This window comes from Pleurodeles waltl, chromosome 8 (genome assembly GCF_031143425.1).
Source record: "Pleurodeles waltl isolate 20211129_DDA chromosome 8, aPleWal1.hap1.20221129, whole genome shotgun sequence".
In the NCBI taxonomy this organism is placed as follows: domain Eukaryota; kingdom Metazoa; phylum Chordata; class Amphibia; order Caudata; family Salamandridae; genus Pleurodeles; species Pleurodeles waltl.
In genome coordinates, this window is record NC_090447.1 from 1520451261 (window position 1) to 1520476218 (window position 24958).

The 24958-nt window shown below is 44.7% G+C and overlaps 1 protein-coding gene across 2 annotated transcripts in view; it reads right to left on the reverse strand.

Annotated features, from left to right (window-relative positions):
- The window catches only part of LOC138248871 (zinc finger protein 84-like), a 45163-nt gene that overhangs the window by 14461 nt on the left and 5744 nt on the right, over positions 1–24958 (reverse strand). For both annotated transcript variants that reach the window (XM_069202838.1, XM_069202837.1), the window contains one exon: positions 18340–18447. In XM_069202838.1, the coding sequence (XP_069058939.1) occupies positions 18340–18447 (108 nt within the window). The remainder of the gene's footprint in view (positions 1–18339; positions 18448–24958) is intronic.

A 24958-nucleotide genomic window follows, 5' to 3' on the forward strand; every position in this document is an offset into this window, starting at 1 on the left:
TGGACGATACAAGAATACACATATTTAGAAATACCTTTATCTTATTAAGAACATAATAATTGGTTTGATGGCACCCTACCCCATACGATTTTACCAGTTAGGTTAGGCCCTCTAAGTAATGATGGTCCTACCTGGCCTTTATTGACCACTTATACACCTCACCCTGCAGTAGCAAACTTAGCAGTAGCTGAAGTTTGTCGTTTATATACCGATCTGCCGGCAATATACAGACGATCAGTACAGTTTGTAATGCAAACATTGAATACGAACCCAGCACGTGCTGCTCCAACGCAACTACATGTAGTAACCACATGCAATAACGCCAGGTATTCACCCTGCAACTGTACATTCGATCATGGGTAAAGTACCTGCCAAACTAGAAGAATCTCCGTTTTGGTTAGCTCAAAAAATAAATGCACTTGAAGCAGTTTTTCCCCATACGGGACCTCTGGATAAACATAGAATACTAACAATGTACTTGCCATTTGGGATGGTTCCTACAGTAAATAACTGTAATACATGGGGCACAGTATTTGCCGCGCTCTATACAACCGCCCACGGTACAATGACACTTGCCAATTTACCAGAAGTGTTGAAACCAATTCAAGATGTATACGGGGTTGCCCCGGCCCTAGACTTGGGAATGCAATTAATGGGCAACTTTGCCACAGTTTCCGCAATTATTTTAAGTAACCATAAAGGGGAAGCAGTTGCACTAGCAGTGCACAAGCGGCTCCGTGATGTTCCTTATCAGGATCAAGAACGTGAGCTGCCAAAGATTATCGCACAGACCTACTCTAGTATTGGTCGAGATAGTCTAGGGGCCAGACCACAATTTCAGGGAAAATCTAATAGAGTGTTTTCCAAACAAGCTCCTGAGGGTAACAAGAAACGCTGGGATAAAAAACAACAAACTCCTAAAAAAGAAAGGGGAAAATTTCCGCATACGGAGACCCCACAGAATAGATATAATCTCTGAAATAGAGATAATATAAAAACGCCTGATAGATATCAATATACTGATACACGCCAATCTTGTTCCTTTCAGGACCCATTGGAAAAACGCAGTGAGAGAGATTGGCGGTCAGAGCGGAGAACAGAGTACGTGAAACCAAGACAGGAATCACAACGCTCAACAGAGAATTCTGTTAAAAAGGAAGAGAAACCTCCCCAACAAAAACCCCAATTTAAAAAGAGAAACGTGGCAACAGTTGCAGTTCGACATGCCACTCAAGAAGAGGGTCCTCCTGAAGAACAGGAAGTGGGCACTAGCGCTGCTAGACAGCGCGGCAGAGGTCACAATAGTTTGCAGGAGTCTTCAAGAGCATCTGGAGGTGAAAGCAACTGATGACTTTCTACAAGTAGAAACTGCAGACATGCGTGTCTCCACGCCTGATAGGGTGTATGAATGCACAATAGACGCAATCTTTTGGGATCGCGTGGTAAATATATATGATGTTTTGTTGGCCGGACAAAATTGGCCACCTGAATTTGTCCGTACCTGCCCATATGGGGAAGATGTGATTAAACCTTCTTTCTCGCCCTTTGTTCCGGAGCAACTCGCTGAATCCTACGCCATCGATTGGGCATTGGTGCAGGCACCCTCGTTATATCGCAACCATGTAGAATGGGACAAAGAACCCCCCTACCATGTAATTCCTATTAAAAATCAACCCCAACCTTAACCCCAATATGCAATAAAACATGATGCTAAAGCACCTGTGGGAGAAATTCTCACATAATTGGAGTACCAGGGCATAATCGAACCCTGTGTCTCACCAATGAACAATCTGTTGTTCCCAGTTGCTAAACCGGACCATTCATATCGAATAGTCTTAGACTACAGACACCTAAATAGTCACACATGCACATATGCTATACAAAATTCACATAGCAAAGCACTGATGAACACAGTGCGCAAAAAAAAAAAAAAACACTGGACATTTCCAATGGTTTCTTCTGCCAGAATATAGCGCCGGAGAGTAGCGACTTAACAGGTTTCAGCGCACTAGGATCCCAGAAACAATTCAGTCATTTACTCCAGGGGTACAAGGACAGTCCAGGACTGTTCGCAGCTCGTGTGACTGTAATTTTGCACGACATTGACCCTGAAGCATTGTCCTATGTAGACGATATCTATCTCACGGATGATGAATTGTTGCAATATTTAAGACGGGTAGCCCGCATTGTTGTGGGATTTGCAGAATTTGGCTACAAATTCAACTTTAAAAAAACAAAAATAGCCTTCCTCAGCCTCCCGTTTCTGGAATATGAGCTACTGAGTGAAGGAAAGAACCTAGCGCCACAATTCTTAGAAAAAAGTGCACAATTACAACCTCCAAATACGATTAAAAAACTCCAATCTCTGTTGGGTTTCCTAAATTTTGGCAGATCTTACATTACAGATTATGCAACACGGATAAAACCCTTATATGACTTAATATGTCTTGACTTTTCAAGTAAATTTTGGACAGTCGAACACACACGCATTCTTAGAAACCAGCACAGACATGCTTGCAGCGCAACATCTACACACAAGGGTCAACAAAAGACACTTGGTCATCAGAGTAATTGCTGGTGCCATTGGTTTCACCTATGTAACCTTTAATGAGGGTGAGACCATCCCGACTGCACACAAATCACATTTGTACTCAGCAGCAGAACAATGCTTTGCTCCCACTGAGAAAATTCTCACTGCTGTTCAGATGGCTATCATTAAAGAAAGACCTGTAGCCCAGGGAAAACGCATTATTGTCATTTCTCCCATCCCAGCCCTTGAGGCTGTCACAAAAGCCAGCGTTCCTAACGCTGAAGCATTACATCCACGTTGGATACAATGGGCCACGTCTTTGACAGCCAATGGCTCTGCACAACCTGCAGTTGACACAAAGCATCAATACTCCACTGCTTGTGCTGTCATAAGTGGCTACATGGAGAACAATAAATTGCGTCCCTAACATACATTCACGCAAACCCTAGTGGATTGCACAGCACAGCTGGCACTGGAACATACAGATCATGCACAGCTAACACTGATTGTTTGTGATTCGTACTGCTGTGTCCAGTCCTTCAATACCTACATTACTGGCGTCAGAATGGGTTCAAAGACTCTAAAGGTAACACCATTAAACACAGATTACTCTGGGGGAAAGTAGCGGATCTGAAGGAAACACTACCAAATGTCCATGTTGTACATACACTTGGACACCAGCGAGTTGGAATACACTAGCTGATGAAGCCGCAAAGTCAGCAGTTGCTACGGCCACTGTTGCTGCAGTAACCCGCTTCAGTGTGAAACTGGACGAAGATATATGGGCTGCCTTGAAAGCTTCAGCTGATGGTACGCCCTATCCAAAAGCATTTCCTGTTAAATATTCCTACCGAATGGGAGGCTGCCTAAACGCTGAGGTTAAAATACCAGGCGTAGGGGTTCGAGGTATTCCCAACAAACATGTAAGACCAGAGTTGATTAAAGCAGCCCACGAGGGGGTAGCATCTGCCCATGCTGGTGTGGCGGCTACAATACCGTTGTTACAAGCCTGTTGCTGGTGGCCAGGCCTATACAAAGAGGCCAAGCAGTATGTCCTTTGTTGTGACATCTGCCAACAAATTAAAGTTTCCCCTGCTAAACGCCCACCGCAGACACCCCTCCTAATCTCCAACAAACCCTTACAATGTGTGTACTTGGATCATTGCGGTCCCCTAACACCGGACAGTGCATACAAATACATCTTAGTCACTGTTGACTCCTGCTCCAGATGTCTATGGGTGTGGCCACAGCGCTTGGCTGACGCTCAGACTGTTATTAAAGATTTGCGAGTCTTTATCGGTACATATGCAGTTGCGGCTTTCCACTCAGACTAGGGCCCTGCTTTTGCAACAAGGGCATTCAGGGACGCCATGGCTTCATTGGGGGTCCAGCTCCACTACTCGTCTCCATTTCATCCAGAGGGAAATAGTGTTGTGGAGCGATTAAACTTTGATTTAAAGCAATCCTTAACAGCCAGAGTCTTAGGTACGGGTCGTAGTTGGCTTAATCACCTGTATGGAGTCCAGAGAGCACTTAACAATCTGCCCAGAAGGTCCCTTGGGGGTTGTACTTCATATGAGTGCCTGTTCGGAACTCAAATATATATTCCAGATCTTGATGGTCCCGACGTGGAGGCGGCAGAAACACTTTTTGACATAAATGAACGTGTCACTGTCTTACAGGACTTACAACAGTTCCGTCACGACAATGCTTCTGCCAGTGCTACGTCCACAGGAATTAAGGATGTACCTGTAATGCCTACCGGCTGGATTCCTAGAGTGGGGTATTTAGTACTTGAAAAGGTTACTGTGAAAAAGGAATTTGGTCCTTCTTATCGTGCACCAATCCCAGTCTTGGGAATACACGGTACCAGAACTGTCATTCTGCCACCGTTGGCAGGTGCCAAGAAAACCGCTTTGTCTCCATCGACAATGTCAAACTACACCATGTGGCCGATCCTGCACAGACGACCAAAAGGAACAACCAGTAGTTCCTGAATCCCTTTCACTACTGGTCAAGAAGTTCCTCTACAAGTTATAAGCAGCAATACTGACACCTCTACGAGCTTGTGGAGGGTGGAAAATGATCTTGCATTAGTTCCACTGATATTAAATAATACAGAAATAACTGATCGATTTGACACAACTTCAACACAGACGGATGGTGCCATTTATTCTGTGCCACTGCGGGAAACACCACCTACTAACATGGCTCCAGTTTTTGCACAAACTCCTTCTGGATATTTTGCCGACATCAATGACGACGTTTCAGACTCATTCGCCTCTTTGACACCTGAACTGTCAAAAACACGTAAGCTGATAACGGCTTAAAACAACTTATTTCGTTCTTCCATGGAACTATCTGTGGCTTTCTTTGACTGTATTGGCTTTCCTACTGGGTTTATCATAACATTCTTTTTGTTAATACATGGTCAATTACTTCGTGGAAAAATCAACAGTTGAACTGGTGGATGAGGTCCTAAAACCACATTTTTCTTCTCACAAGGTATGCAGAGACTTGTCCTTTGTGAACATTTCAGCCACACCAATTCCTGATGGGATTGTTTGGGATAAAGTAACATTTGATATATACGGGCTCACAGAGCTCATTCAGATACCATATGTGTTTAAACTTTCAATGAACATTATAATAATACCCAGAGCTGTTTCTGATGATTGAGATGTGAAAACAGTTCATTCTATGATGACTGAATTGAGCAAGTTACTTACCTTCGGTGACGCTTTTTCTGGTGGATACACTAGCTACCTGTGGATTCCTCACCTAATGAATTCTCCCCATGCGTAGCATTCAACGTAAACTTCTCTCCAGCTCTGCACGTCGGCAAGGACGTCACAACTGCCCGACGCAGCTCCGTCTGACGTCATCGGGGCAATAAGAGGCCCTCGCCGGCGTGCTGACGTCAGTTTACGCCATTTTTTACGTGCCTTAGAGACAAATAGATAAACATTGATATTCCAAACACTTCATAACTGTATCCAATAAACCTTTCTGGAAAAAGCAACCGCCGATAATAGAAACAATACCAATGCACATACCTAAAAGTTCTGCACCATTATGAACAAAAATCAGAACTTGCCAAATAAACAGAAATACAACTATATATATATATATATACATAAATAAATGTATAACCCCATAATATAGAAAGACAAAAATACACAAATGCACACCCAAGGAAATCTCCGCATGACCAGACAGACAACGGGGAGGCAGGAGGGACCGTGAGGAATCCAAAGGTAGCTAGTGTATTCACCAGAAAAAGCGTTACCGAAGGTAAGTAACTTGCTCTTCTGATGGATACAACTATGGATTCCTCACCTAATGAATAGAGTCCAAAAGCAGTACCACCTCGGAGGAGGGTGTCCGTCTGGTTATAGCAAGAACTCCTGCAGCACAGACTGCGCAAAATGGCCATCCCTACTCACCTCTGAATCCAAGCAATAATGTTTTACAAAGGTGTGGAGGGAAGACCAAGTCGCGGCCTTACAAATGTCTGCCACTGGAACACCTCTAGCCAGGGCCGATGTGGTTGACTTGGCCCTGGTGGAATGGGCTCTGATCCCCTCAGGAGGATCCTTCTTCGCCAATGAATAACATATCTTAATACAAAGAACGACCCACCTGGATAGCGTTTGTTTGTGGACGGCCTTCCCCCTCCTCTTCCCCACGTAACCAATAAAGAGTTGGTCATCCAAGCGGAACTCTCTCGTCCTGTCTATATAAAAGCTGAGAGCCCTCCTTGGGTCCAGTTGATGGAGTCTCTCCTCCTCCTTAGATGGATGCGGAGGAGGGTAGAATGTCGAGAGAGTGATCGATTGTCCCAAATAAAACGGAGTCACTACCTTGGGGAGGAAAGCCACCCTGGTCCTCAGAACCACTCTGTCCTTATGAATTGGTTGTAAAAGGTGGGTGAACAGAAAGCGCCTGAAGCTCACTCACACGTCTAGCCGACGTGATGGCCGTCAGAAACACAGTTTTTAGAACCAAAAACCTTAAAAGGCAAGAATGAAGTGGCTCAAAAGGAGTGCCCATCAAAAAGGTTAACGCCAGATTTAAATCCCACTGGGGCATGATAAACTGAGTGGAAGGAAACCTATTGGTAAGCCCCTTCAAAAACCTTAACACTAAAGGGGATTTGAACAAAGAGGGTTGATCAGGAAGACATAAGAAGGCCGAAAGATAGCCTTTGACAGTGGCCACAGCGCAACCTCGCCGCGCCAACGACAAAGCAAACATCAATATCTCTGACAGATGGGCACTTAAGGGATTAATTTGTTGCTCTCCACACCAATGAACGAATTTAGCCCATCTGCCCGCATAGACAGACTTGGTGGAGTGTCGCCGGGCCGATAAAATAACTTCCACCACATTGATAGGGGAGAAAAAGCACTCAGGTTGCCCCGTTCAATCTCCAGGCATTAAGTTGCAGGCTCTGGAGGTGGGGGTGTAGAACCTGCCCCTGCGACTGCGAGAGGAGATCTGCCCTGTGAGGGAGACGGAGCAGAGGGCACAGTGAGAGTTGGAGTAGGTCTGCATACCACACCCTTCGCGGCCAATCCGGAGCTATCAGAATGACTCAGGCCCGGTCTTGGCGAATCTTCCTCAAAACCCGAGGAATCAAGGGTATAAGGGGAAACGCGTAAAGCAACTGGTCGCACCAGGACATCTGAAACGCGTCCCCCAATGTTCCTTGCATCGGATACGGAAGGCTGCAGAACAACGGGCTGTGCACGTTCTCCCGAGTGGCAAATAGGTCTATCCGGAGAAAACCCCACATCCGAAAGGTGTAAAGAACCAGATCCGGAAGAAGACGCCACTTGTGATCGTCTGAGACTGTCCGCACACACGTTTTGAACCCCGGCCAGATGGTTTTCTATTACGCAAATCGATGGTCCTGTGCCCAGGACCAGAGCCGCAGAGCCTCTCTGCAGAGAAGGTACAACCCTACTCCTCCCTGCTTGTTGATGTACCACATCGCGGTCGTGTTGTCCGTCAGGACTTGAACCGACTGGCCGCGAAGGGAAGGGAAGAGAAGGGAGGAAGGCCTTGAGGGCCAAATGAATTGCCCGCAGTTCCAGCAGATTGATATGAAACATCTGCTCCACTGGAGACCAACGACTCTTGATCTCCAGGTCCACCAGATGAGCTCCCCACCCCAAAGTGGAGGCATCCGTTATCACTGTGGTCACTGGAAGAGGCAGCGAAAATGGCTTTCTTTGAGACAGATTGCCACCCGCAGCCCACCATTGTAGATCCGCAGCAGTGTCTGTGGAGATCTTTATCGATTCCTCGAGACCCCCTTTGTGTTGAAACCACTGCCTGCGGAGGCACCACTGAAGAGCCCTCATGTGCCAGCGTGCATGAGTGACCAACAGAATGCAAGAAGCGAACAAATCGAGCAACCAAAGGACCCTGAGGACCGGAACAACCGCTCCTTCTTGAAAAATCAGAATCAAAGCCTGAATGTCCTGAATCCGCTGTGGCGGAGGAAAGGCCCGATTCAATGTAGTGTCCAGTACTGCCCCCATGAACAGAAGGCTCCAGGTGAGACTTGGGCACATTTATTGAAAAGCCCAGACTGAACAATAACTGGGTTGCCAGTTGCAGATGATGCAACACAAGCTCCGGATACTTGGTTTTGATCAACCAATTGTCCAAGTAAGGGAATACTGCTATCCCTTTCCTTCTGAGGTCTGCTGCAACAACCGTGAAGACCCGAGGTGCGAAAGTAAGACCAAAAGGAAGGACCGCAAACTGGTAGTGTTGCAACCCTACCACAAAACAGAGATACTTCCTGTGTGACTTGAGATTGGGAATATGGAAATAAGCATCCTGCAAGTCGACAGACACCATCCAATACTCCTTGTTCAACGCCATAAGTACCTGTGCTAGAATCAGCATTATGAGTTTCTCCTGCTTGAGGAACCAATTCAAAATCCTCAGGTCCAAGATAGGTCTCAAACGACCATCCTTTTTGGGGATCAGAAAGTACCTTGAATAACATCCCTGACCCCTCTCCTGCTCGGGAACCAACTCCACTGCACCTTTTGACAATAGGGACAGAACCTCCTGTTCTAGCAACAGGAGATGATCTTCTGAACAAAAGGAAGGACGGGGAGGGAAAGGAGGAGGAATCTCCCGAAAGGGAAGGGCATAGCCATTCCTTACCGCGCTGATGACCCAGGAATCGGATGTTATGGACTCCCACATGGGAAGAAAAAGAGACAACCTTCCCCCTACCGAAGAGGCATGGGACACGATGGCGAGAGGACTAGGGCTGCTTTCCCTGTTGCATCCCTCCTGAGGAAGGGTGCTGCTACTGGGTGGCCCTTCTAGTGCAGACCCTACCCCGCCCCCTGAATGATCTATAAGGGAGGCTCGAAGACTGCTGTCCTGCCTGCTGCGATCTCCCACGAAAGGAAGCCCTTCGTCCAAAAACTCGCAGCCGCCTAAAGGATCTAAATGGGGTCGAAACAGTCTGCAGGCCCAAGGATTTAGCAGTGGCCTTACACTCCTTAAAGCGCTTTAGCCCAGAGTCAGCTTTAGAGCCAAACAATTTAGCCCCATCAAAAGGCAGGTCCAAGAGCGTGGCCTGAACATCTGATGAGAATCAAGATGGGCGCAACCAAGCATGGCGCCTGGTGGCAATAGAGGTCCCCATGGCTCTAGCAACAGAGTCCATGGTATCCAGCCCTGACTGTATGACTTGCGTAGCCGCTGCCTGGGCATCCAAGAGTAGATCATGCAAGTCTTGGGGCATGTCCGGTAACGCTGTCTTTGCTGCATCCATTATGGCGTGAATGTATCTGCCAAGGATGCACGTAGCATTAGCAGATTTCAATGCCATGCTATACGTGGAGAAAACCTTCTTGGCCGACTGTTCCATACGCTTGGACTCCCGGTGAGATGGTACTCCAGGAAAGAAGCCAGGAGCAGATCGTGAAGAACAGGATACCTGTACGACCAGACTCTCTGGAGACGGATGCTTAGAAAGAATTTTGGGGTCTCCAGGTGCGGACCTATACCGTCTGGCCACCGAACTGCTCACAGCCGACGAAGAAACAGGTTTCTTCCACACCTCTTCTATTGGCTCCATGAGAGCTTTATTGAATGGCAACAGACGATCTGCAATGGCCGTGGCAGGATGAAGTACCTCTGTCAGGATGTTGGTTTTAACTTGCGCCGTAGGCAGGGGAAGTTCCAGGAAATCCGCAGCCTTCCTGATGACGGAATGAAAGGTGGCTGCTTCCTCTGTATACTCCCCTGGGGAGGCCAGATCACACTCCGGGGAATTACCCAGTCCACTGGCCGTATCCAACCCTTGAAACTCACTCTAGGGCTCAGCAATCTCCGCTTCCTCAAGGATCTGCCGCTGGTACTCTCTCTCCTCCAACAACCTGAGGGCCTTCCTCCTGGACCACAATTTGGCTCCAACCCTGGCGTCGACATGGAGTGCAATGACGTCGGCGAATGGCGCTGAGAAGGCGTCATTACAGGATCTCCGGATCCTCTCGACCCCGTAGATGGATCCATCGGCGCCGTGGATATAGGACCTGCACCCGTCTACACCATCCAGCTTCGGGGCTCCATCTCAACGGATAACGGCGTTGAAGGCCTCTCCCTTGAAGTCGATGGCTGCACTGCTGGCACAGGCGCCGGGCTAGTGTCTCCTGCCAGACAGAACGGCATAAATGGCGTCGGCCTGTACGGAGCTGGAACGCCTAAGTTGAATGCCAGGGGACCAGTGGGGCCAGCCGGCGCACCACCTCCCAGAGCCATGTTCTGGAAAATAGTAAACATGGCATTTAGAAACGCCGCCAGATCCGCACCCAGAGCCGGGAATGCAGGATAGTCCTGAGGAGCCAGAGCCGGATTCGAATCCTGCGTGCCTGGATGCGCCGGAGAAGCTTGTTGACTCTGAGGCTCCACAACCTCAAAGACCGACGGCGCCGCGAATGACTGCGGAGTCAGTGGTTGAGGAGACACCGTCAGGCTGACCTCCCAGTACTTACGGCATCGGGTCGACAGAGACCTCGACGGAGACCGGCTTTCTGGATCGATGCCTGGAGTCACGATGATGCCGCTTCTTGTGACTTGACTTCCCCGACGATGATCTATGGTGCTGTTTTCTCTCCTTCTTAGCTTTGGCTAAGAACAATTTAGCCTCACGTTTCTTCAAGGCTTTAGGGTTCCATTTTTGGCATGAACCACATTCCTGGACGTCGTGGTCTGAACTCAGGCACCAAAGACAGTCGTTATGGGGGTCAGTCACCGACATCCGACCTCTGCATTCTCTGCAGGGCTTGAAGCTTGACATCTTCGGGGCCGACATGTCGACAAAAAACACAAAGTATCCCTTCCAAACTGCAAACGATACAGGTAGCTGGAAAAGTAACCGTTATCAAAGGCACGAAAAAAAGAGAACTGACATCAGCACGCCGGCGAGGGCCTCATATTGCACTGATGACGTCAGGCGGAGCCGCGTGGAGTCGGGCAACTGTGACGTCCTCGCCGACGTGCAGAGCTGGAGAGAAGTTTCCGTCTAATGCCATGCATAGGGAGAATTCATTAGGTGAGGAATCCACAGGTAGTTGTATCCATCAGGAACAGTATTATACTGTATCTGAAAACGAAGATGTATATCAAGAGAATTATGGTGATATGTTTTGCTATAATTATTATGGGCACCATTTCATCCACAGAGCAAGTACCCCAAAGACTGTCTTTAATTATACACAATGAGAACATTGTTCGACTCCACCACAAGGGAGTTCTAAAACTTAATCTGAAAAGTTTACATATTTTTCTTGGCACAATATTAAAAATGCTGAGTCATACTATTTTAAATTGCCACCAACACAAAATGTGCGCATTTTATTAACAAATACGAAATTTATTTATTCAGATTCCTTTGTTTCCCAGTTGACTATAGAAGGCTATGAATATTGGCTAAAGTCGATTGACTTAAAAAGTGTGTGGGGAACTAGACATTGGCAAATACGGGGTAAGGAAGCTTTATTTAGAGCATGTCTGATACCTGTTCAAATAATAATTTTGTATGCAACTGTACAACAAACAAGTTGTTTAGGCTTAGCAAAGATTAAGGTTTTGAACACGCCCAGCATTCCTGCCCCTACAAAATTTTATAAATGGCAAAAATATATAAATGCAACAGAAGATCAGCTTGATGAATGGGTCCAGAATGGCACGTTCAATGTTTCACTGTCACGTCTTGGCGGGTGGTTATTGTGGCCTGTTTAAAACACGTTCCAGTAGGCAGATATGAAAGGCTGGGAGATAGTTACATCCATGAGGTGTGGGGGTACTACCCTTTTCATACAAATGTCTCAGTGGCATGAAAGAAGTCTTTCTTAGCGTTAGTGAATGTAAGACTTCTGTCAGCCATTTGATGGTTTGTAAACAGCTGTCCTTGCATGGGGCGTGTAACATGTCTGCAGCAAACTTGGCTTGTTATCTGAAGTTCCAGGTGCTTTCAAACAGCAGATATGTCCTCCTCAATGGTGAAGGCTGTTGTGGGGTGCGAGACAGAATAGTTTATGTTGTTTCAGTCTCTAAGATTGTTACATGCTGCGGGAACATACTCTTTCCTCCCACTAAAATAAAAGAGGTAGCGGACATTTGGCCTCATATTGCTACTTTTAATGTGAATTTTGACAGTTGAGCAGAATCAAGGCTTTATTGTTTCAAAAACATGTGGCTCTCACATCTGCACGCGAGACCTACACACTTCAGGTGGCAAGGTCGTCAGCAGAGATATAGTTCATTTTAAGTACCAACTTTCCGAGACACTTTGGTGTCTTGTGAGATGAATATTTAAAGTGTCCGGTACTACTGGGATCCGAAATTTCTTTAAGGCTGTTGGTTTTGGTTTCGTTCACACCTTCTCCTTCATATTCGGTTTAATACCATCAGCCATCCACTCAATATTCTCCAGCACTTTTGGGGGATTTCCAATAACTTTGGCTATAATAATTGGCGTTTTGCTGTTGTTATTTCTTATGCGCAATGGCTGTCTCGCCACCACAAGGAGGAGTGAAAGCGCTCCCACCAGCGCAGCTGTGTCGTGAACGCATGATGCAGTATTTTGGAGCAACACTCCTGGTGCAATTGGAGTGTGACTGGTCTCTGTCATTCAGACCGGTTTTGCATTGTGTGCAGCCTGTGTTTCGGTGCCTCTGGTGCACTTTCGAACATGCACTGGAAGTTTGTCTTTCTACGCAGTGCTTGCTTTTATTGGATGCTGATCTGGGTTTTTTGGTTTTTTTTTTTTTTTCCAAAGTCAAAACCATTAAAGTTTATTCAAAACGAAAGATTCATTAAAGAAGGCAAAAGTTGTTAGATTCAAATCAGCATCACCAACACATCAAAAATGTAAATTCTGCAAGAGGTAATACAAAAGGTCTTTCACCAAAAACAGGTAATTAGCCAGAATCAAAACATAGTTCAGCAAAGAACCAGTATGAATCTACTCAGTTTGTAAATCAAGGTAAGTCTAAATATAAATCAACAAGGAGGAGCAGCATGAAGTCTGTCTCCAAAAAGAAGACAGGGTTTAAGTATAAATCAGCAGGTAGTTTAACACCAAAGGTCTGGCACCTATCTCAGAAAGCCAGCACATGTATTGGTTTCAGACAGTGAAAAACCACATACTCAATGTGATGGGACTCATTACCTTAGGGCTATACTAACAAAGATACGGAACATGAACCAATCAACATTGAACAATTGTGCCACTTGAAATAAGAAGCTTTAAGAAAACAGCTACTTTAGGAATAATACTTTAACACTCTTTATCATACAAACAAGGAAATGGCATTGCACTACTGATGCAAACACGAGACAGTAAGCTGTTTAAACAACAAATTAAGTACAGTTGTAACCTGGGAAGCAGGTTTAGGAAAATGTTATTTGTGCAGCGCATCTCCTGGTACATGGCTGCCCTTCTCGAGTAACAAATTAATACATTCTATTTGCAACTTTTACAGCAACATGGAAATTAAATCTATCACATTTATTTTCTAAAAAGAAAAAGTACCAGGGACAAAACTGAACATGACAGCTGAGTCATGAAAAATAAAAGCAATTTTCTTCTGCAGCTTTATAACAGATATCAGTGCATGCAGGCTGAGGGCCAGGAATGTAAATTTGTGCCCTAGTTATGCTATCCTAAACACAGCTAAATAAACACGATTCTTGATTAATACAAATGATTTTTCAGATCCCCCATCTCTGATGATTTCAAAATCACCAAGCTACCCTATGCTACACTACAAAACATATAATACTTTGTTTCTTCAGTTTCTGTTCTCCAAGGTTTTCAGCTCATCATACACTTTCGATTTGAAGTCGCCCATCACACTCTCCTTTCCCCTCTTTCACAATCACATCTCAAACCTCCCTTTCAATAGATAACAATAACTATGATCTAATCTTCTATCTTTTGTAATATTATGTTGTGATATATGTTTATTTCAAGCATCCATAATCAAATAATAGGGATTCACTAACATACCAATTAAAACTAGTCGAATGAAAATCATATAAACTATTTTTGGAGCCAAGCAAAATCGCTTTTTTACAAGTAGCCATCTTTCTATAATAACTACTTCTCAAAAATGTTATAAAAATCTAAGGCCCTCATTTTGAACTTGGCGGTAATCACCGCCGACCGCTGTGGTGACAGTGAGAAAAGACCGCCATTGGCAGTGTACTGCACACTGCCCAATAATGATGCCAAAAACACATTCCTCCAATAAACTCACTACCACCACTCACTGCCAGGACCAACGACGTTGGAAAGGCAGGACACAGCACCCCGCCACCCCTACAAACGCCGTGCCCACCAAATAATGATGCACAATTCTGCCCAGCGGTATGGTTGAGAGTGGGATGACGTCAGTGGTGTGGGACTGCCCATTCACAACATGGGACCCCAGCAGCCATCATCGCGGACCCTGAAGACTGTAAGGCAAGCGGGGTCCATGGGTGAGTGTGGGTGTCCCTATGTGTGTCTGGGTGCCTGGGGGGTCACATGGGGGGGCTGGGTTGCTTTTGGGGTTCACTGCCGAAAATAAATAATAAGGTGTTATTTCATTGTGTGAGTGTGTGGGGGCATGTGGTTGGTGTTGGGGGCCAATATATGTGTCATGGGTGTGACTGGGATGTAATTTTGGTGTTGCCACTCAGTCTCCCCTATACTTACAATGGGGATTGCCATGTGTTACGTTGCGGTGCTGACCGCCACTGTAGGCATGGCAGTCCATGCATCATAATACCAGCAGCTGCACAGGGCTGGAAATGGCCCTGGAATGGCCTCCCGCGTCGGCGGCGGCCCTGAAAAACTGGCGGTGAGTGGCTGCCCCGTTGACCGTTTCTACTGTTCAACATTATGTGGCGGTCTGGACCGCCAACCTGTTGGCGGTACTGACCGCCACCGCCGGCGTAGCGGTCGATACCACCATGTTCATAATGACCGCCTAAGTCTCTAGACAAGGTACACAAATTTAAAACAAGTTCTTCAAGAATGCTAGCAATTTGACGTATGTGATTTCAGTTTTTCAAAATAAGCTGTTGCAAGCAGATCTGAGCATATAAATCAACAGTTCAGTTCCTAAAGTTTAATGAAGGCAGAAAACTATCTTCAGCTGGACACTTAAAGTACAAAATTAATCTTCTTCAAGTACAAGCATTACTTTTATGAATGTGGCCATGAACACAAATCTCTAACAGAGACTATAATCTAAGAGTTATGGATGCAGACTATGAAAAATCAAAAATCGATAATTTTTCTTAAAGATGCATATATTTAATTCTATTACTCCATAAGGAAATAACTCACTGTTGATCGCCTTCATTCTTAGATCAGGTCTATTCATGGAGATTCCTTCAACAGAAATCTCTCAGATCAATGTTTCTTTCCTCTGGTTTAATCTATGCCCTTTCAGGAACTTCATACTTCATGTATGGCACTCCTGCTCTTGTTGACTTCAGGCTTTTTAGTATTTATGTCATTCAGATCTGTCACTGTTTCAACTGATTTCTCAACATTTTTCTTTAGTCTGTCAACTCTTTGCAACACTCTTTTTCGGTATATCACAGACCAATCAGCTTATATCATGCTTCTATCTTCAGCCACACTAGTTGCACTTGCCTTTTTTTCATCTTCACTTGTTTCTTCATTTGCACAACTTGCAGCTGTAACACTTTAAGTTGCTCTTTTCAGAGTTTGAGTTTTTGAAGTTTGATTTCCTTGTTTTGATTTTGTTATTGTTCTTCATTAATTCTGTGTTCTCACCTCTCGATCCATGTAGCAATCTCAAGCTTGATCCACTGAATTAGTGGTCTGTGTCAGCACTTCTTCATCTGTAGGCTTCACTCTCTTCATGTGAGATACGAGGATCCAATGTGGCAAACCTCCACAATTTACAGCAGTATTTGTCACCAAGATCACCGAGCAAGGGCATTTCCATTGAGGCTTAAGACAATGGGGGTCATTACGACCTTAGCCGCCCGCCAGGCGGTAACCGCCGTGCGGCCGCACTCACGCGGCCCCCATTATGACATTCCCGCTGGGCCGGCAGGTGCAAACCAAGTTTGCGCCCGCCGGCCCAGCAGGAATGAGGCCGCAACATAGGAGCCGGCTCCTAATGGAGCTGGCGGTGTTGCGGCCGTGCGACGGGTGCAGTTGCACCCGTCGCGCTTTTCACTGTCTGCTATGCAGACAGTGAAAAGCTGGACGGGGCCCTGTTAGGGGGCCTCTGCACTGCTCATGCCAGTGGCATGGGCAATGCAGGGGCCCCCAGGGGCCCCAGGACACCCCTTACCGCCAGCCTCTTCCTGGCAGTGCAAACGGCCAGAAACAGGCTGGCGGTAGGGGGATCATCATCCCCAGGGCAGCGCTGCTTGCAGCGCTACCCTGGCGGATTATCACTCCGGGGCTAAAACGGCGGGAAACCGCCGGCCCCAGCGGTGCAACCGCGGCGCTACCGCCGCGGTCGTAATAGGCCAGGAAGCACCGCCAGCCTGTTGGCGGTGCTTCCGTCATTTTAGCCCTAATGACCCCCAATATTTTTAAACATGTTTCTTCAGTACAATCCAATCACCATGTTCTCTGGGACATGGTAGGGATCTTCCCTTGTCAAAGGTGTAGCCATCTTCCCCGAAATTCTCTTGCAATAAATTCTAGGGAGAAGGAGGTATGTTTGTCTTGAAAATCTTCAGACTTTCCAATGTCACTTTATCCTGACAGGTTATTCGCTGAACGTTGATAAACTTCTGAATCCAACCGCAGAGGAGATGCTGGACCTCATCCCCCTAGAGGGCAACCCATGATAAATGAACATCAAACCCTTAAATCAAATACTGCCCTCGAGGTGAAGGGAGGTCGGCACAAAGTAAGAAAAGATAGACTTGAGGCTCCGGTTCTGCTCTGCTGCCTTGTGACACTATGGAAGAGGTTCTGTTCTCCCTGGACTTTTTGTGTTGGTGGGGATGTAGTGCAGCAACAATGAGTTCCTTAGAAAATTGGGTAAAATTATGTTTTCTGCTCTAGGATGGTGTAGCCTCGAGGATCTCTCTGATAACAATCAGTAGGGAGACTGCGGAATGCAGAGTATCCTGTGAACGAAGAAGCTGGAGCAGCAGTGCAGAGAAATCCAAGCACCTTGTTGAAACTGAACATTATGGTGTTGCATAGAAGTGAATACACAGTAAGCACAGATCGTATGCTGCTGTTGAACCAAATTTCCATGACAGAAGTCAGCAAAGCAACATCCTGCTTTGTGAAATGGCCTTTCAAGTTGCATACTGTATATTGAAGGTGACGTGAACGTGCACCTAGAACATAAATTCACATAAAACCACTATCTTTCCACCACAAGAGACAGACATGGACACAGTGCCATCATGAAAAAAAACACTTGATATTTCAGATAAATTTCCCAGTTTGGGGAGTGACTACACATATGGTTTTGCAGCAAGAGATTATTACTTGTGCTGATCGGAGGTAAAGCTCATGAAACAGGTAGAGACAGACTAGTAATATCATAGAATCCTTTTCATATGGGGAAAAGGTGTACCACCTGAGTTAGATACTGACAAAGGAATGCAGTTGGTGTCTGTGGAGATGAATATGTTTTTAGCTAAACTGGGGATTCGTTCTATCCAGTCATCGGTCTGTTATCCCAAAAGCAATGGTCCCAGAGCGGTATCCCCATCGCGCAACTCATAATAGATCCCTGAGAATTACTGGGGACAAGGAGACAGGAGACGATCAGGGGTGGCTTCTTTCAGTGCTGCGAGCCAAGGGTTTGCAGATGTAAGAAGAAGTGACAGAAACCAGAGGGGGGCAAGAGGGTGGTGTTGTAGTCGTCATCCCTAAAAATGTCCCTGAATTATGAAAAATCACAACATGACACACGGTTTATACTTTGTAAAACAGCACAAGGGCAGAATGCTTTGAAAAACCTGGAATCATAAATGTGTGATGCATATTATGATGTTGAATTTGTTTGAATACACCGGACTTGCACATTTTTAAGTAGAACAGCATGTTTAGAAATAGGTACTGTGGTATGAAGTGAGGTGAATCAGCCATAGGTGGTTGCCATGGACAATTTAATACAAACAGAACAATAAAGAGACAAACAAACAACTTCAGAGATAATTCATCAATCACAAACTCCTGGCCACGCAAAAAGAAGCTCCAATGAGTGCCCGAGTGCAATAGAAATACCATCAGGAAATACTATCAGGAGCCATTTACTTGCCTATAAGATTATCGATGCTTTGCTGTGTCTGACAGTCTTGAATGACCAAACACTCTTCTGTCTCTTCTTTGACAATAGATGAGGTAAGAGATGGGACAGCTGCCATTCCTGCAGAAAACACACAAATAATCATTTAAAGAACAGGCGACTGGGAAAAATTAAACACGAGTGTATAAAAGAGCCTCAAATAAATCAGAAGGCAGAGAGGGGAGGGAGGAGAGGGAGGAGCCCCCTGTAGACTCACATGTGACTCACACTCAGGGTAAGCTGCGAACCTGTGTGTGGCGCCTTTTTTCTAAAAAAAATAAGTCCACAGTTGTTCAAGATGAACATCCCTCTTTGAGCCTCCATACAAACTATGTGTTTTTGGCACATTTAAGGATATTTGCTTGATTTAGATCTTGGCGAAGAGGAATACTCTGTTAGAAACGTGACAGTTATCCCGTCTGCCGCATTACAATTCCATTGTAGCCCATGGAACTTGTAATGCGGCAGATGGGATATCTGTCGCATTTGTGACATTGTAACCCCTTCGCCAAGATCTACGTCAGGCCCTGTGCACTGGAGCAAAACCTGCATCAATTTCATAGTGCAGAAGGAAGACTTATGATAAATTAAAAATGTTTATGCTTAATGTTTTATTGTTTTTCTCAAATGGAAAAGCATGAATCCTGTCATGCTAAAATAGGAAACATTGCCCTGAATGTCTGGAGTCCATCTATCCTAGATGAGTGAGGGTTTTGTTAGGAAACATAGTCTTACAACAATCAATTATGCAATATTAGCACAGATAATGAAATTGCACCATCACTGTTACTGCTGCACTGCTGATTTGTTGACAGATCTCAAAAGCGTGTCTGCATCGAAAGTATAAAACCTAAATATTTTGCAATTTTGAATGACATAATGAAGCTACTAGTGCAAGCCATAACCCTCTTGCCATGAATGGATGCCAGCAGAACATTGTGAATATGATGCTTGTCAGATTTTTAGCAATTTTGTTTACAAAACACATTAATTCCACCCAGTATCCCTTGCACAGAACATATCCCTGCCAAGACATGACTCTCAGCTTTGTTCCTCTGAGTCACTTAAGATACAGGAATATGGCAACGAGGAACAATAACCAGCGTGAGCACGTTGTAACATGACATATTAATGGGAAGTTATTCATCTGATCCACAGGCTGTTACTTCCACAGTAGGGAGTTGAAGTGGTGTGTAGGCAGAAGCAGCCGAGTCACCAGGCACCCGGAGACAGGGCGACTGCCTTAGACGTACGATATGGGAGGCGCGGATTGGGACTGAGCGTGGTCCTCTGCTAAATACTTAAACGTGGATTTAAATTGTTACAGAGGCAAAGGGATAATTACGGTTAGTATGAAGTTCTGGAAAGTGAGAGCAAGTGCCAAGGTCCTCAAAGCACTGCCCAAGGGAGGTGAGGAATTGGAAACGCTTGACTTTTCCTAATATGGTGTCTTCTACAATCAGGACGGACGGCACAAACATACAGATGATATTGGTGGATCCAACAAAACAAGGAATTGTAGGCAGAAACAGGGAGATAGAATAATAAAAACCCAAGACTATAATAGGAGACGGTTCTGAACTGACCATATGTAAAATAAAATATGAAGTCTCAACAATCATGCAGACACACAGAGTTCATGGATACGTAAAGAGAAACAATGCAGGTACGTTTACGTTATAGGGAATACCCTTGTTACAGAGGGAAACAGAGAAATTGTGTGAAAAACAAAGAACAATCATTTGCTGCACACTACCCCAACTAGGCTCTAAGCAAGAGGAGTATTAACATGCGTGGGCCAACGGGCTCCACACACGTGAATACTCCAATTCCTTTGTTCAGTTTCCATGCTCAGCTTTGTAAGTCTATCATGTAGTACATTTGGGGAAATATGTCTTTTATCTAGTTGTTGAATCTCACAAATTATCTTACAGGACACCCACTTTGCAAGACCTTCCTCCCTCCCTCCCCCCCCACCACCGATATAGATTTTTAAGATGCTGAACAGGTTTGGAAAATGCAATGAAACAGTCCAAATATATTTACCAGAACGTGAATGAACCGAAGGTGATTTGCTGTTAGTATTACAAGTGACTTTCCAATATTTTTTTTTGCATCAAATGCATCTTCACATCCTTTGTTCTACAAAACTGTGCAACATGTCGGACCAGTATTTCAAGCAATAGCACACAATGTTTCATAATTGTTTGCCATTTCGTATAATTTATGCAAAGAAAGGTATTTGGTTTTCACTCAAGATTGACGTAAAGTAGTAGACTGGGTTCAAATGGCAGATACAGCAGACATTTAGACTCAGAGGGGATATCAAAAGAGTGAAAAATGAGCAAGTGGGGTGGATTCTCCTGTCGTAATTCAATAATTAGGGACATAAAAGTGGCCACTGGAATGGGGCGAATGCCCACAAAGCTATAACTCATTCCTAATCTTTTTCAACTTTAACCGCATTTGCACATAAATGTACTTCAGACTTTTCTGAAGTAACTGTGTGAATTTAGTGTGCAAATGTATCCAACACTTTCTTTTGGACTTTTGAGGGAAGTGATTTCTTCATATGGGAAAATAATCTCTATGTACAGATTTAAATAAAAAATCTGCATATACAAGTATATGTATGTTGGAGTAAGAGTGTGATCATCCATGCTTTATGTAGATTTCCATGTGCACTTCTGGGAATGTTTGTCCTTAAATGTGAAAGCCTATGGAAATCAGAGGAGGAAACCCGGGATGCCTAAATGGTCACTCTTTGGCCAATGATTTGGTTGTCTATGAAATGTACTTAAAGTATGAGATATACACGTCTGAGTGAGTAAACTGCAGCCATATATATCCGTCACTTAAATCTATACTTATGCCTTGAGGAGGCATTCCCAAAGGAAACCCGAATGAAGTGTATATTTTACATGCAGAAGTCAGACTTTCAGCTACAAATGTCATGGCGCCGAAATTACACGTTACAAACATACAGCATATTATTCACTGACCATGTTTGGATCCCCATCTCAACATCCTTGTGACAGCTGACTGTACAGGAGCAGCTGTAATGTGCCCTGCCACATAATGGAAGGGGAAATGTTGTTTTGCTTTACTAGAAATGTTTGTTTAGCAATTCAGAAGACCCCTTGCTATGCAGCTCCTACAGTATACACATTCAAAGAATATTGCAGCTTTTAAACACACATTTTGATCTGCCAGCATTCCTTGCTGACAAGGACATTTTGGTGGAGGGTGTAGTGCTCGGGCACCCCCACAATCTTGTCCCCCAACATTATGGCCTTATGGCCCTGGTGGGTACAGATAAGGTGGAAGAATACCGGCATAGCAACATGGCGATTAAGAGTGGACGCCCTAACAGGTCTAGACGGAAGAAACAATCGCACAATACTTTGAGCACAAATGGGGGAGCATGGTCAGTAGAGCCACAAAATGGGCGGTATTAAAGTTTGTGTCACAAGGATATTGTATCGCTAAAATATACTAGATCAAAGTACAATCAGAAAAAACTCTGACGGTGTTAGAAAAAGATACAAGAACCTTAGGGACACCAGAATGGCTGGGGATAAGAAGCAAAATAGCAGGCACATGGGATTACTCTGAATAAATACACTACCAATACATACAGGCAGTGGCTGTACAGGGAAGGTGACCGTCCTTACGTCTGAAAAAGAAAAAAACACCAACACTAATATTACGTATGTTTGCTGTTTGTCATACAGGGAGGAGTAACTACAGCTTTTTGACACATCTGGGTAAATTATATGAGCAAATGAAATAAAAATAACAGACATCCAACAAATAGGTGACTACTTGCACGTTGCTCTTTGCAACGCCTTATGGAGGAGCAAAGGGACGCCCTTGATGCACCAATTACAGAAGAAGAACTAACAGCTGCCATGAGAGAGATGAACCCAGCCAAAACCCCTGGGTGCAATGGCTGCTCCATTGACTTGTATCATTGTGCATAGAAAAGGTAATCAATAGATTGCTAGAAGTATATTTGGAAGCACATGAAACAAGAATTCTGTTAGCCACGCTGAGGGAGGCTTTAATTGTATTCATTGATCGGTCCATGATCAACGTGGAAGGAACATTTTAAGTAAAGTCCTTGCTAACATACTAATGCAAGTCACGGATAAACCTGTGCATTACAACCAATGTGGGCTCCTGCTGTGTAGAAGCACTCTATGCAACAGAAGGAGACTTGCCCTTGTCTTAGCCAAGAGGAAGCGGGGGAAACACCAAGAGCTAACATTACTAGATACAGAGAAAGTGTCGAACACAGTGAGCTGGACCTCCATGTGAGAGGCCATAGAACATGTCACATTATGGCCTGTATACTTAAAATGGGTCAGGCTTTTGTCTGTGTCACCCACCGCCGGGATTAAAAAAGAACAACTATTATCGGAAAACGTTACTTTAAGGAGAAGACCATGGCAGGGTTGTCCCGTCTCCACTACTGTTTGCACCGGCTGAAGAACCAATGTTGAGTAGGTCACTGAGGTGTGCGAATAGGATCCACCAATCATATTGTCTCTTTCTCTGCGGACAATGCACTGTTATATTTGAAAAACCTGGTTTGCTCGACCCATGTGTTTCCAAACAAACTGACAACATATAATAAGCTGTCTGGGTGCAAAACAAATTGGAAAAAATCTAAACTTAACCCACTGGGAACGTCAAGGACAATGGAGGAAGGAGACCACCTGAGACTGTGGCCGAAATGGAAAACCTCTAGTTTCAGACAGCTTGGTATACACATTACAAAATTATATATAAGAAAGACACAGTCTGAATCTGGGCAGAATCACGGCAGTATTAAAAGCATAAAAAACATTTTGGAACACATTATCGCTTTCAGTGATGTGGAGAGCGTCCCAAACCATCTTCCATATGTAATTAGACAAGTATGAGGGTCTGAGAGAGCGCTGTGAACGTCATAATATAATGAGCTCGGTATATGGCTGACATACAACTGTGGACCATCAGATCATTCAAACAAATGGTGAAAGATACGTTGGTGCAGGAATGGTGGGAAGGGGGGTGTGAACTACTGGAAGACCTTTACGTACAGGGGAGATGATCACATACACGTATGCACAGGAACAATTTGAAATAGGGAAGGACCAAATCTTAGAATACACACAAATGGCACAAAAAGCCTGAAAGATCTGGCAGTCCTATTCAGAAGCGGTTGTAAACACACAAACCATGATAACCTTGCTGATAATGGCCAGGTGTATGAGACTGGTGGCCAAAACATACAAAGCCAGGACAAAGCTGGAAACACCTCAGCAGCACACAAAAGATGCACGGTGGGAACAGAGAAACCACACACTGGATCAGAATGGAATTACGCATGCCAGTGGGTTAAAAAAGGTATCCAGTACTGCTGGGTGTAAAGCGGCACAGTACAATTATCTGCATCTGACACCCTTAAAACCACTCAAGCTATGTAAGATATACATGCACACCTAACTGTGCAAGGTGTCAGGAAAGTCCAGCGCACTTCCTACACATGGCATGGTGGTGCCCGATAATTCGAGATTACTGGTCAGAGGTAACATATACAACCCAAAACTGTACGGAGGGGATACCCTAAATGAACATGAATCAATGTCCGCTAGGATTACGTCCTGATAAAAATAAGTGGCAAAGACAAAATGAGGAAACAATTCACAGCTCTAGGAGCATAATGAAGCATAACACGTATTGCAATTCAATGGCTAAATGCACAACCACCCAGGCATAATCACTGGGTCAAAGATATGATCTACTGCAGTGGGTTTCGCGACCACCTGGCTATAAGTAACATAAGGCGGACGATTTTTTCATGTGACGAAAGCATTGTGTTGGAGCACACAGCCATTTAGACACCATATTTTGTATTGAAATGGCCACTAAATATGTACAGACATACCGTTTTGCTGATAAAATTATATTGCGGACAAATGATAATGTACGGAAATCGGATTTCAATGAATATTTATACTGTTTGCATCATCAAGTAAAGTGTTTTGATTTCTTTTGATCCTACTTCCAGCACTCTGCAGAATTACAAAAAATGGCCTTCATTTTTGCTTTCCTACCTGCTGAATGTGTACAGTTAATTTGCAGGTATTCACATTTTGTTCTGTGTGTTACAAAAATAGCATCTTTACAGCCTTTGCTTTCACATGCCTGTACCCCAGAAAAATTGTCACATAATTCACTTTACTTTTCTTTCTCTGACTGCAAAGTTAGAGAATTCTGTAATCAATAACCCCTACACTAAAAAAGTAGCAACCTGGGAGCAGATACAGCCTGACATTTGACCTCTGTCTTTAAAGCATGGCAAATGTGACAAGATAAATACAGAGTTTAAAGGTAACTTCATTTATTGCTTGAACTTTGGCGACCCACCAAAAGTCAGCTTAGCACCCACCAGTGGGTCATGACCCACAGTTTGGAAACCACTGATCTGGAGTATAGAGGTAGAAAAAAGCTGCATGGAAAAAGTGAGGCGTTGATCACAATTTGGTGGACCACTTAACAGACTGGGCAGAAATCCTCCCAAAACTCAGCAACCCACCAGATA